General features: G+C 43.3%; 1 protein-coding gene across 1 annotated transcript in view; it reads left to right on the top strand.

The window, feature by feature from the left end:
• The window catches only part of kdm6a (lysine (K)-specific demethylase 6A), a 77,402-nt gene that overhangs the window by 56,872 nt on the left and 7,509 nt on the right, over positions 1-13,021 (top strand). Inside the window, exons 16-24 of the mRNA XM_061723261.1 lie at positions 614-721; positions 814-1,221; positions 2,045-2,949; positions 6,360-6,486; positions 6,580-6,685; positions 9,480-9,685; positions 12,269-12,321; positions 12,403-12,477; positions 12,555-12,818. Coding sequence (XP_061579245.1) covers positions 614-721; positions 814-1,221; positions 2,045-2,949; positions 6,360-6,486; positions 6,580-6,685; positions 9,480-9,685; positions 12,269-12,321; positions 12,403-12,477; positions 12,555-12,818 — 2,252 coding nt within the window. The remainder of the gene's footprint in view (positions 1-613; positions 722-813; positions 1,222-2,044; positions 2,950-6,359; positions 6,487-6,579; positions 6,686-9,479; positions 9,686-12,268; positions 12,322-12,402; positions 12,478-12,554; positions 12,819-13,021) is intronic.

The following is a 13,021-nucleotide window of genomic DNA, read 5'->3' as shown; positions in this document are numbered from 1 at the left end:
ATCAAATTGAGGATTAGCATATACCGTATTTTCTGGACCTGCATACAAGCCGCATCCGCTCTATTTATAAAAAAAAAAAAAAAAAAAAAAAAAAAGATATGCAAGCCGCAGATATTTCTGTTGTTAGATTAGATATTTACTACATGTACAGAAGGATTTTGAACTGTAAATGATGTACATGTTTGTACCTAAATAGATTCTTTCCTAACAGTGTCTTTAACACAGCAGCAACTTTGCTGATTAAAACGGGACAGAACCAAGAGAAAATAACCAGTATTTATTTATCTATTTATCTGTTTGAAATCTGCTTCTACTTGTATCTGCTAAAGAAGAAGTGGCGTATTCTTCTTTGCATTTATTTTGTCTTAGTTTTGATTCTAATTCCGGTTAGAGCGCCCCGAGCGGTGGAAGAAAAATCCACAGAATAGCTGCACCTTTGTATAAGCTGCACGGTTCAAAACCTATGAAAAAAGTAGCGGCTTATAGTCCAGAAAATATGGTATTCAATGAAAAAATATAATGTATAAAAACTGTTGAACTGTTTCCAATGAACTCTAAATGTTTTTTAATTGTGTCCCGTTGAATGAATCCAACGCTGTTGTGAAACGTGCAGCTCTTGGATCACTTGCGGACCAACCGAGCCAACCTCAAGCCCCCGCAGCTGCAGATGCTGGAGCAGCTGGAGAACCAGTTCTCCCTCATGCAGCAACATCAGCAGCAGGTACAGCTGGCTGAAGCTCCTGCTTGAGTAGTTTTAGTTCCCTCTTTATTCTCGGTCAGAGTTTGGTTTGAATCTCCTCCTCTTGTCGTCAGATGAGGCAGCAGGCAGCGGCGGGTGGCCAGCCGCGGCCCAGCGTTCCCAACGGTCCGTCGTCCGAGTCGTCTCCCCACCCCGCCGGCCCCTCCCGAACCTCCCCTCTCCATCCCGCAGCCATCCGGCCTCCCTGTGCCGCCCCTCACGTAACCAACGGCTCCTGCTCCTCTTCAAGTCCCTCGGCGAGACTACAAGGACACCTGGACAAAAACCACAGCCCGGGACTGGGAGGTGGCGGCGCGAGCAACGGAAACGTGCCTTACCCGCAGCAGAACTCTCTACCTCACACCTGCACAGCCGCCAGTCACCCCAGCACCAGCAGCACTACCAGCAGCCCCAGCCATCCCAGTCATCCCAGTCCTGCAGACGAGGCGTGGAGGACCCAGCAGCGCAACACTACCACTCAGGTACTCACCGCTCCTCTCACGCAGCACATCCGCTGGTTGCTATTGTGTGTTAAGTTATTATTTTTGACAAAGACCTCAATTTCGACCAGCATATAAATTCCGTTGTCCAATCATGCTTCTTCCAACTTAGAAAAATATCAAAAATCAGCGCATTTCTTTCATCTAAAAACTTAGAGACAGTTATACATGCATTTATTTCATCCCGGTTAGATTACTGAAATTCACTTTTTTCATGCCTCACTCAGCAAAATCTAAATAAACTACAGTTAATTCAAAATGCAGCAGCCAGACTCATTACCCGGTCCAACAGGGGAGAACATATCACACCAATTTTAAAGTCCCTTCACTGGCTCCTAGTCCGTTTTAGAGTGGATTTTAAAATTTTAATTATTACTTTTAAGGCTCGTATGGGGCTAGCTCCTGATTCCATAGCTGACCTCCTGACCTCATACGAGCCTGAACGCACCCTGAAATCCTCTGGTGGGTCATTCCTGGCCATTCCTTGGTCTAACTTAAAGACCAAGTGTGACCGGGCCTTTTCTGTTTTAGCCCCTCGCTTATGGAATGACCTGCCCGAGGAGATCAGGGGAGCTAACACACTGTCTTCTTTTAAGTCACTTTTAAAAACTCACTATTTTAGACTTGCGTTTAACTGATTATATTATTTGTCTGTTTTTATTATCTCTCAATTGTGTCTTAATATTATACTAATTGTTTGTTTCCTGTTTTTAATTGCATGTAAAGCACTTTGTGACTTGTTTCTGAAAAGTGCTTTATAAATAAAGGTATTATTATTAAGTGGCGTGTCCTCCTCTCTGTCCAGGGGCTTCAGAAAGATCCAGGTTCACATTCGGCGGGTCCCAATGGAGAACCCCCTTTCTCGTCCTCGTCCTCCTCCCCCCAGACCTCCCTGTCCTCCACCGGCATTCTGAATCAGGTTGGACACTGCTCTGGGCCCTGCACTGCCTCGTCCTCGGTCTCCTCTCTGTCCCCCACCTCCCCGCAGACGACGCCCAACCACTTCTCTTCGCCTCCCCACTCCGCTACTACCTCAGGGGTCCACACCAAAGACACCACACCTTCAGGGGGCAAGAATGGCGGCAGCGCTGCAGCAGCAGCTTCTGCAGCTGCTGCTGCGTTGCCGTCAGGCCCGGAGGCCATCAGGCCCTCCGGAGGCGTGCCCCCCAGTCCCAACACCACCCCCGCACAAGGATTGACTAATCACGTCCAGCGGGGGGTGACGGACGGTACGGCCAGCCTGTCTCAGCCTGGTTCTCCCGCCCCCAGCGTGCTCAGTTCAGACAATCCTCAACTCTCAGCCTTGCTAAAGGGAAAAGCCAATGCTAGCAGTAACGACAAAGACAATAGCTGCAGTAACCACGGAGGGTCTTCCTCAGAGAAACTCAACAACGTCCACCCGGGTCTCCACGGTGCCGCCAAGTTGCTTTCGGAGCACTCCGTGGCGTCATCGCCTCTTTCAGCCACTGCTACGCCCTCCCCACGTTCTGCAGACCCCCACACCGCCAACAGCCTGTCCTGCCTTAACAGCCCGTCCAACTCCAGCAGCCAGGGGCCCACGCACAACGGGAAGGGGCTGGAGGACTCCCGGAGCCCGCCCAGGCCAGAGCCTTTAGGGGGATCACACAGACACACGGCTCCTGCTGGTCCTGCAGCCTGGTCCTCCGTCTCCATCTACCCCAGCTCCGGTGAAGTCCTCAAAGCATGCAGGTAAACACACACAGCAGCACATGTGTGGGATCTTTACCAAGGATTTTCCCCAAATTCTGTCAGGCTTCTGCAGTATTTTTATTGTTCTTTCTTTCAGAAGTACTTCTACACAAGTTTCCCCCAAAACACTGCTTTCTAAAAAATAGCATAACTGCATTTCAGATGTTTTTTTCACAACAGTTTGTGCCTTCATGTGACAATTATTGTGATTTGGCACTATATGCAGGGTTCCTACGGGTGCTTGAAATCCTTGAAAGTGCTTGAATTTCAATGTTGTGTTTTCAAGGCCTGAAAAGTGCTTGAAATTATAACTCTGTGTTTTTCACAAAATTGGGATCAAACTGTATAGTTTAGTTATTACAAGGAGAAATAAAATCAGTAAGATGAAACATAACTAGATGTTTACAGCATGATACAATGTACATAGTTGTGATAGAAAGCGGAAAAAATAATAAGTATATATATTCCTGTAGATATTTTACCCCAGTGATAAGGTGCTTGAAGATTTTGAAAATGACCCTTGAAAGTGCTTGAAAAGTGCTTGAATTTGACCTTGAGAAATGTGTAGGAACCCTGTATGTAGATGAAGGTGAGTTAAACTGAAGCTTTTGGAGATGGCCTGGAAAGCATGTACAACATGGAAGGACACCTTACCTCAGCTTAGCAGCACGTCTGTTGTTTTGTCGCCCTGCTTAGTGTCATGGAAGAAGAGTGCATTATGTTTAAAGCAGCTTTCCAGTTACTTGGTGGCGGTATATTCTCAGAGATTTTGCTCCACATTTGCGTGAATTTCTGCAGTGACAATAGTCTGAGACCAAATCAGCTGTGAGTGCATTGAAATATAGTATATGGGTGTCTTACTAGTGGCAGTTATTTTTTGATGTGAGTTTTACATTTTTGAGTCGGGGACTCACAGACTCAGAATTCAAACTGCTTAGACGTTCAAAACCTTGTTTTGTTGTCGTTTTTTTTGCCTTCAGCTAGCAGAAATGTGATCAGTGTGAACACTTGGCTCTATCAGAAATCTATTGTTTCATGTTCCTTCTATTTAATTATTGCTTCTATTACCTTAAAAACTCTACTGGTATTTTTGTAAAAAATACTGAATAAATGTGAATCACAACTGAGCGTCCACTTTCACACAGATAGTGGAATAGAGCCACACTGGAGGTTACTTTTCACTCCGCATCCGTCCACACATTCATAATGATCATCTGAAGGTGGAATATTACATTCAGTATGATCTTTCACAATGGGTGCAATGATTAGTCGACGTTGTAGACAAAAATCGATATAAAAATAGTCGTCAACGAATTTAATTGTCGATTATTGTCGGCAAACAGAAATTTACAACAATGTGAGGCATCGCCTCCTTCCTATCTCTGCCAAGACATGCAATAGCGTTAAGCTGCTATTTTCAACCCGCATATTTTTCAACAGTGAAGCACCTTCCTCTTTTACTATCTCTGCTCAGAGTTGCACATGCGCAATAGAGCAGAGCGCCAGGTAAACAATATGGTGGCAGCCCATCCAACACAACAGGGACCGGCAGCAAAGTTCATTAAAAGATGTGTTTTTTTTAATAAAGGGTGTTTAGTATTTTTAATTAGCAGACCATTTGAATAACCTCATGCAAAATGTAAAAGCTGAGAGCTAAATAAGAGCCATTTAATAATTATGACTAATTCAAATAGTTGTTAGTTGCAGCCCTATCGTTCAGGGAGCATGACTGTATTCCTCCACCTAAATCTAGTCCCCTTTCTCTCTTTATTTTCTAGTTAGAAAAAAGAGTAAAAGAAGTGGGACAAAAAAGAGTAAATACTGACATAAATTTAGCTTTACTTCAAGCAGAACTTGTATCATGGAGGCCTCTGAATATACTGTAATTGGCGTTTTGCAGATAAACATCTTGCGTCCTGAGTGAGACAGTAACAAGTGAGCAGCTCAAAGCGCTTGTGTTCACACGGGGCTCTACTGACCGATTGCGATCCGATCTGTTAGACTCTGTGTGCAAATAGATGCATCGCTTACATTACAGTTGGCAAACAGGTGACATCAGCAGGTCTACTGATGTTTCTGGAAAATCACACAAACATTTCAGTGACCTCAACTATTTGCTCAGGCATGAACTTGTTCTGGATTCCCTCGGTTTGCATTTATTGCAGCATCAACACATCTGGACCTTTGTCACTTAGTCACAGAAAAGTTGAGCAATAGATTTTTTGTGCAGGACTCGTCCTGCAAGTCTGGACGCTGCTTTTAACAGGATGTATAGTTTCCTGGAAACAAGAATAAGGGGAGAACTTGCATGTGGAAACTCGCTGTTTTTTGGAGGTCAGGCAAAGTCAGCTGGGGATAAACGGGGGTCTAAACGGGGTTAATATTTAATAAATACGACATCCTGACCTATTTATGTGTGCTAATGCTATTTGTCAGTAAACGGCCATCGTGTCACTGAGATCAAATTGCACTTTTCACTGCAGAATCATGAATCCTTGGCTGATATGACACACTATTAAAATATACTGTATTATTGGTTGGTTGCAGGGCTGTCCTAATAACTTAAGTTAATTTTTCAGTTTAATTTTTTTTCTTACTGAAATCCTGAGCCAACGTTTCCCCCCCAAGTCCTGTTCTCCGTCCTGTGGATCCTCCTACCAGTCCTAAAGCTTCCTCGCTTCAGGCAGACCTGAATATCTGGTAGCAGAAAGTCACACACGCCATCCCCTTCAGCCTCCAAAAGAACTGCACCGATGTAAACAAACTGGGAGAAGTGTCTGCAATCCTCTCCTAATAAATACCTCATTAGGAAGATAAACTGTAACCTTGTTTGACCTGTTAAAATGCAACGGTTAATTTGTTGTGTTTTTTTGACAACTTTGGGTCAGCAGTGCAGCCAATTATTTTTAAATAATGGTTGTTCAGTCCAAGTACGGATAAAAGCTTGTTTTTTTCCTTTGGCCGCTGATTAAATGTAACATTACACATGCACGTATTTTTAAATGACTCATAGCTCACAGACTCAATAATCTTGTAGTATTACGGTTTTGGTGCATTGGTCAAACACTATTTCCACTTGAATATGGAAATCCTGTCTTTCCTACACAGTTGACTCTTAGGTGTAAAAATGTAAGACTTATAAAAGGATTGTATATTGGTACACTCACCTGACTAAACAATGAGAAGTTATTGTTTCATCCATCCATCCAGGGGTTTTATTTTGGCGGGGCGAAAATATCACAAACTAAATACGTTTTCTGATAGTTTGGACAACATCCAGCTGTTACGTGAGTCATAGTTGCAATTTAGCTTTTGCTAAAAAGATAAAATAAAAGGGGGAAGAAACTTCCAAGTGTCAAAGCCTTTACAAATCCTTTCTAACGTCGAATCTTACCACACTTTGTCTGTAGGAATCTGGGAAAGAACGGTGTGACGACCAGCAGCATCGTCCTGGACAGATGTCCCCCGCCGCGGCCGCCCAGTCCTCCCTCTTCACTGCCAAAGGACAAACTCAACCCCCCGACTCCCAGTATTTATGTGCGTGCAGCTTCATTATATTGTCTGAAATCATCATTTCAGCATCTTGGCTCCACCCTCCCTGACGCCTCTCTTCTCTTGTCTCACCTACAGCTAGAAAACAAGAGGGACGTTTTCTTCCCTCCCCTCCATCAGTTCTGCACCAACCCTGCCAACCCGGTCACCGTCATCCGAGGACTGGCCGGAGCACTCAAGCTCGGTAGGAGGACGGGCTTTTCTCTGTGGATTTTCAGTTTGACGTGTCTGAGTTGGGCAGCGTGGCTCCGTGGGTGTGTCTCTGTCGTCATGACAGCCGGTGTTCACTTACTAGATGGTTCTGACGTGAACAGCAACAGCACCACCTGCAAGCGGGAATTGTTACTGCACATGTGCTGATGATCAGTGAACCTAACAGTCATTGTTTGAAGCTCTCCTCTACTTGTATCTAGAAAAAGTACACACACACACACACACACACACACACACACACACACACACACACATATAGATATATCAGCTGTTACGTTTGCAGCAGGTAAATGGTGTTGAATGTGTTAATGAGACAGTTTCATTCAGGGGCGTCAATTGGGTATGAAGGTATGACAGCCGCCACACCTTGGCTTCAAGGGAAAATGTAAATGTTTGTTTTTTAAATACATTTATGGAATTACTCTGTGTCTATTTGTATTGATTATTCTATTACTTAATACATATAGAATAACTACAAATACAAATCAGAACAACATGATTGATTTCACTAGTTATTATACACTGCAAAAACTCAAAATCTTAACAAGAATATTTGTCTTATTTCTAGTTAGAATGTCTAATTTTTAGTCAAAAAAATCTCATTACATTTAAGACAAGACTCCAAAACAACCATTTTCACCTGTTTCAAGTAGATTTTCACTTAAAATAAGTGGAAAAATCTGCTAGTGGAACAAGATTTTTTTGTAATGGGAAGATAAATCTCGTCCCACTGGCAGATTTTTCTACTTATTTCAAGTCAAAATTTACTTGAAACAAGTTATTTTTCTGGTGATGACTCTTGTTTTAAGTGTAATGAGATTTTTTGACAAAAAATTAGACATTTTAACTAAAAACAAGACAAATATAATAAGATTTTGAGTTTTTGCAGTGAGCGAGACTGCATTTGAAAAAGTTCCAATTTTCTTGACCACACAGATAAGCTACATAGCAGACTTCTGTGATGAGTATTTGCTGGACGTGTTGATTGATACTCTAGTTAAGTTCTGTGACTCGTAACCTTGCCATACCTTAGCTTCCACTGAATTGACGCCACTGGTTTCATGTATTCTCCTTCAAATATTTCTTTAACACTCAATGAGTTCCAAGGGGAGCGAATTAATCAGCACTGCTTAGATATTCAGTTTCATGAAGGCTGCAGATCAGGAGGTCCAACACCCACGAGTCCTTGAACAAATGCAGATCGTCAGTAAATTTAAGGGTTCATTTAGTCCCAAAGCTTTTTTTTTTTTTTTATACGCAGAGAAATTGGTGCTCAAAGAATTGCAAATAGCGTCACCAGCGTGTTTTGTCTGCAGTTTACCTGCTCTCCATCTCGCACAAGGGAAGCATCTTTGCAGTGCATGCTGGGAATGATTGTCATTTTAGCCAAAGAATGTCACTGGAAAGGAGGATGATGTCATTGAAAATGCAACAGTGAGCCTGTTGCACTGTTTTATGATTTTATGTTATTTTTCGTTGCAGTTCCATCCCAAAAAAATGTAGGTATTAGTTGTTACAAACGATTTCAATGCTCACTCGACACTGATCCTAAAACCCACCCATATCCTGCAACAAAACGGTCCGGTGATGCAGTCGAGTCACATGACACAGGACTATTTCTAATCAGCAATCTTCCCGACTGCTGCAAACTGATCTTGGCAAAATGTAGTTTAAAGTATTCAGGATGCAAAAAAAACAGCTCACAATCTGCAATATGCAGAAAGATACCTAGGTGGTGCGCTGCTGCAGTTGACTTGTGGCCCTTTTCCACTAGTATCTACAACATTCTGCCGAGGTTCTAACCGGGCTGAGCCGGCACTATATCTGACGTCATCACATTACAGGCAGCTGATTGGTCGGGGGGCCGTCAGACGTTTGAATCAGGAAGTGGGAGTCAGCGCGAGAGCGACTCGCGGCGATTTTATTATACAGCGTAAACGTCTGTTTGGTGATCCAACTCTGAGGTGCAGATGTTCATAAACCTGGTGGCTGAGCAGAGAATTAAAAAAGGGATGTAGACGGGCGATAAGGGACGATCAGATCTAACAGGAGCTCTGTTTTTTCTCAGCCGTTCGTGACTCCAGCTGATTTCTGATCAGTGCTGACATGAACAAAGCGGTTGCGCAATCGAGTACGTCACAGCAGCTTCACCCCAACCTGCCCACTTCTCACCTGGCTGTGGAAAAACAAACGAGACGAGGCGCGACGAGCCAAGTCGGGCTGAGGAGGTGGAAAAGCGCCATTGGTTGCTGTTGGAAACTATACCCCATAATGCACTGGGCCCCTGCAGTGGAAGCTAGTCTGCTCGTAAGCTGAGGAATAAAACACTTTTATGGTAACAAACTATGTGACAGCGACTGGCGTATCAGTGTGGCACATACTATAGATGCCTCCACTGTATCTAGTAGCGTGCTGTGCAGGGTAAATCATGGCCATAGTTGATTATGCATTGATGCAAAGATCATCTTCTCTCTACTGGTCTTCCCTCTACTTGCATCTCTGCTGGGAGGGACTAAGATGCAAGGAAAGGAATCAAGGAGAGTATTCTAGGACATGTGGTCAAATGGCTGCAAATATCACCTCCTGGCTGGTCGGTAGCCTTTAACCTGGTCCAGTTCTGGTGCTGGTGGGACAAGGAAACGCCTTTCATTACAAATGTGTTCCCTAGTTACCTTTGAGTCATGTGATCACATGATCATAAATCATTGTCCTGGTGGATATATTTGTAAACGTCTCTGGCTCTCGTTCCTCTCCAACCTGCACAGATCTGGGCCTGTTCTCCACGAAGACGCTGGTGGAGGCCAACCCCGACCACCTGGTGGAGGTGCGGACCCAGCTGGCTCAGCCCACCGACGAGAACTGGGACCCCAGCGGCAGCAGGAAGATGTGGCGCTGCGAGAGCAGCCGCTCCCACACCACCATCATCAAATACGCCCAATACCAGGCCTCGTCCTTCCAGGAGTCCCTGCGGGTCAGTGGGAGACGACACACTGTCGCACACTCACACACTCTGTCCACAAACAGCCACAGTTCTCACTTTGGACAGGAACTTGTATGATATCTCAAAGCAACTTAAAAGTAAACAAAGATTTCTGAAGATGGGCAATAGAAATAATCCCAGTAGTGTTAGGAAGGTTTCTGGGTTCTTTGTGAGGAGATGGTGTGACCAGCGACGTGATACATGCAGCACGAGTTGGATGAGAGTAAAATTCATCACAAACAAAACCTGATTTGGGGGGTTCCAGATCCACTTCTTAGTGAGATCAACCTCACTGTTAATGTCCAGTTTTAACAGTCAGGAGATATTCTCAACTGCTCCCTGTTACTCTTCATGTCATTTCATCTGTAATGGTCATAAATGGACATAACTCTGGTGAGCTGTCCTGCAGAAACATATCCTCCTGTCAATATACAACTTGGTTAATCACCTCAGACACACCTGCAGATCTGAGTTGATCACGTTCTGTTAATATATCTGAAACAGTTATGGGGGGCAGACCAGCACAACAAACTCCAAGAACAATGGAGAACAATGATGGGGATGAGATACTTCTAATTAATAACTGAGGAAGGAAAGAGAAGGAGGGCGGATGGGCACCGCTCAGTGGATCATGTTGGAGTCCCCCTGCAGCGTAGCTCTATAGCAGCATATCTACATCCGAGCTATGTTTGAGATGAACTGTTTTCGTCCCAAGAATGGTGTAGGAGGTAGATTTGTGTCTTAATTATTCAATCAAAAACAAGATTGCTTCAATCAGAAAATATATTTTCAATCAAAAAAAAATTCACTTCAATCAAAAAAAAAATTCAATCAATGAAAAAAAGTGTTTGAATGCAAACAAATATTTGAGACTCAAAAAGATGCATTTGAACACTGTTTTTCTTTGATTGGAAATGTTTTCTTTGATAGAAGTGAAGTTTTTTTTGTTTGAAGCAACTTTTTTGATTGTAGTGGTTTTTTTGCGTTTGGGCCATATTATGGGTAGGACATTTGTGTCCTTTATCATTTAATCAAAAAAGAAGTTGCTTCAAAAAGAAAAAAAAATTCAATAAAAGAAAATCACTTCAATAAAAAAAACTTTGAATTTTTTTTTTGGATTGAAAATATTTTTTTTCCATTTGAAGTGATTTTTTTTTTTTTTTTTTTTTGATTGAAGTGAAAAAAGTTTTGAAGTCTTTTTTTTTTTTTTTTTTTGGATTGAATCATTTTGACACAAACATCCCGCAGTGAGCGGATGCTTCCCCATTGGTCAGCCCAGAGTCAGACATGTTTGAGTGACAAGTGTCTACACCAACGTCTACAGCCCCCCGACTTTGTCCAAAATGGTCTCGTTTGTTTGTGCTGCGTTAGTGCTGGTTTATGCAAAAAAAATTGTTTGTGTTGCTTTAGTTTTGAAGATATAACGGGTTAATTATGACACAATGACGTCACGCAGCCCCCCACTTCGTTGATGTCCAGGTGAAGCGGTGGAGGGGGCGTGGTTTACGTGAAGAAAATGTGATGTTCCTGCTTTGGAGCTACTGAGCCACGCCATTATATGTTGAAACAGTAGCAATATCAGCTAAAATCACACACATCACTCTCAACCAAAACTGTGAACGGTTAACTTAGAAAACTTGCACAGAGTCTCAAAACTGAAAAAAAAACACCCAAAGCAGGAACTTCACACTTTGTCCTCACGAAAACGACGCCCCCCACGACGTGGGGTGGGGGGCCAGCTTCACGCAGGTCTTGCTGGCGACCATAACTTGCTTGTCAGAAAGACGTCGTTGGTGTAGACACAAAGCAAACACTTTTTTTCTTTGATTGAAATCATTTTTTTTGATTGAAGTGAATTTCTTTTAATTGAAAATATATATTTTTTGATTGAAGAAATCTTTTTTTGATTGAATAATTAAGACACAAATCTACCTCCATAAGAAACCAGACCTGCAGGACATTTCTGTTGTACACACAGACCTGACCTCCAAACTAACGCCAACAATAGTTTACACATATGCTCTCCCTACAGTTAAAGATGTTAAAGGAGGGAAGTAAATCATCAGTAGTCTGTTGTCGTGGAGATGAAAATGATGGACGTTGGGAATTTCTAACACCTACTAGTATGAAACACCAACTTGACTCTGCAGCAGATCTTACAAAATAAAATGGATGTCATTTTCTTGGTTTCTATGGTTCCTCTACTGCCTTGCGAAGTTGCGACAGATAACAGTCGATATCCTACAGCTGCTCACTGCTTCACACCGTCTGTTGGGTCGTTTCAAAGCATCGATTCATACTTTAAAATGGCCACTAACTGTGGAACAAGTTAATAACTGCAGTGACATGGTAACGTTGGAGTTCAGTGTGTTTAGATGACATTAGTGGCATCATCTCAGAAGACTGAGGACTTGTTAGATAAAGAACCATTCTGTAATCTTTGGTACGCAATGGCACCAGTTTAGCACCTTGACACCCGTCCCGAGTCCCCACTTCATCATTAATGTTCATTTGAGTTCATTTACACTTTCCAAAATTTGCTGATACTTGATGTTGGTGTGTTTTTTCTTCTAGGAGGAGAATGAGAAGAAGAAAGAAGTGGAAGCAGAAGCAGGTTCTTCAGACAGGTGGGTTTGTTTCCTCAGTTTTGCCTGTTTTATTTTATACTTTATTTTGTCAGTAATAACTCTTTACTCCTCTGCTTTTAGTGGGATGCGTCGGAGGAAGGCCCCTTTCAAGCACATCAAGTTTGGCACCAACATCGACCTCTCTGATGACAAGAAGTCAGTTACCTGTTGAGATCCTGTTTGTTGTGTTTGCTTTACTTTGCTCTGCTCTCGCTAACAAACGCTCCTCCCAGGTGGAAGCAGCAGCTGCAGGAGCTGACCAAGCTCCCCGCGTTTGCCCGGGTGGTGTCGGCCGGTAACCTGCTGAGCCACGTGGGCCACACCATCCTGGGCATGAACACGGTGCAGCTGTACATGAAGGTGCCGGGCTCCAGGACGCCGGGCCACCAGGAGAACAACAACTTCTGCTCCGTCAACATCAACATCGGCCCCGGCGACTGCGAGTGGTTCGCCGTGCCCGAGGCCTACTGGGGCGCCATCAACGACTTCTGTGAAAGGTGCAGCAAGAGGAATGAGTTTCTCCCAGTTAGGGCTGGGCGATATGGCCTTTTATTAATATCTCGATATTTTTAGACCATGTCACGATACACAAGCCATAGCCCTGAATTAACACTTTGATGCATACATTCACACCAGTATGATGATTCTATATCTACATTAAAACATTCTTGTTCATACTGCATTAATATATGCTCATTTT

Source organism: Cololabis saira, chromosome 6, assembly GCF_033807715.1.
Source record: "Cololabis saira isolate AMF1-May2022 chromosome 6, fColSai1.1, whole genome shotgun sequence".
NCBI lineage: Eukaryota > Metazoa > Chordata > Actinopteri > Beloniformes > Belonidae > Cololabis > Cololabis saira.
Note: the sequence above shows the minus strand (reverse complement) of the source record. Positions and strands in the feature narration are given on the sequence as shown.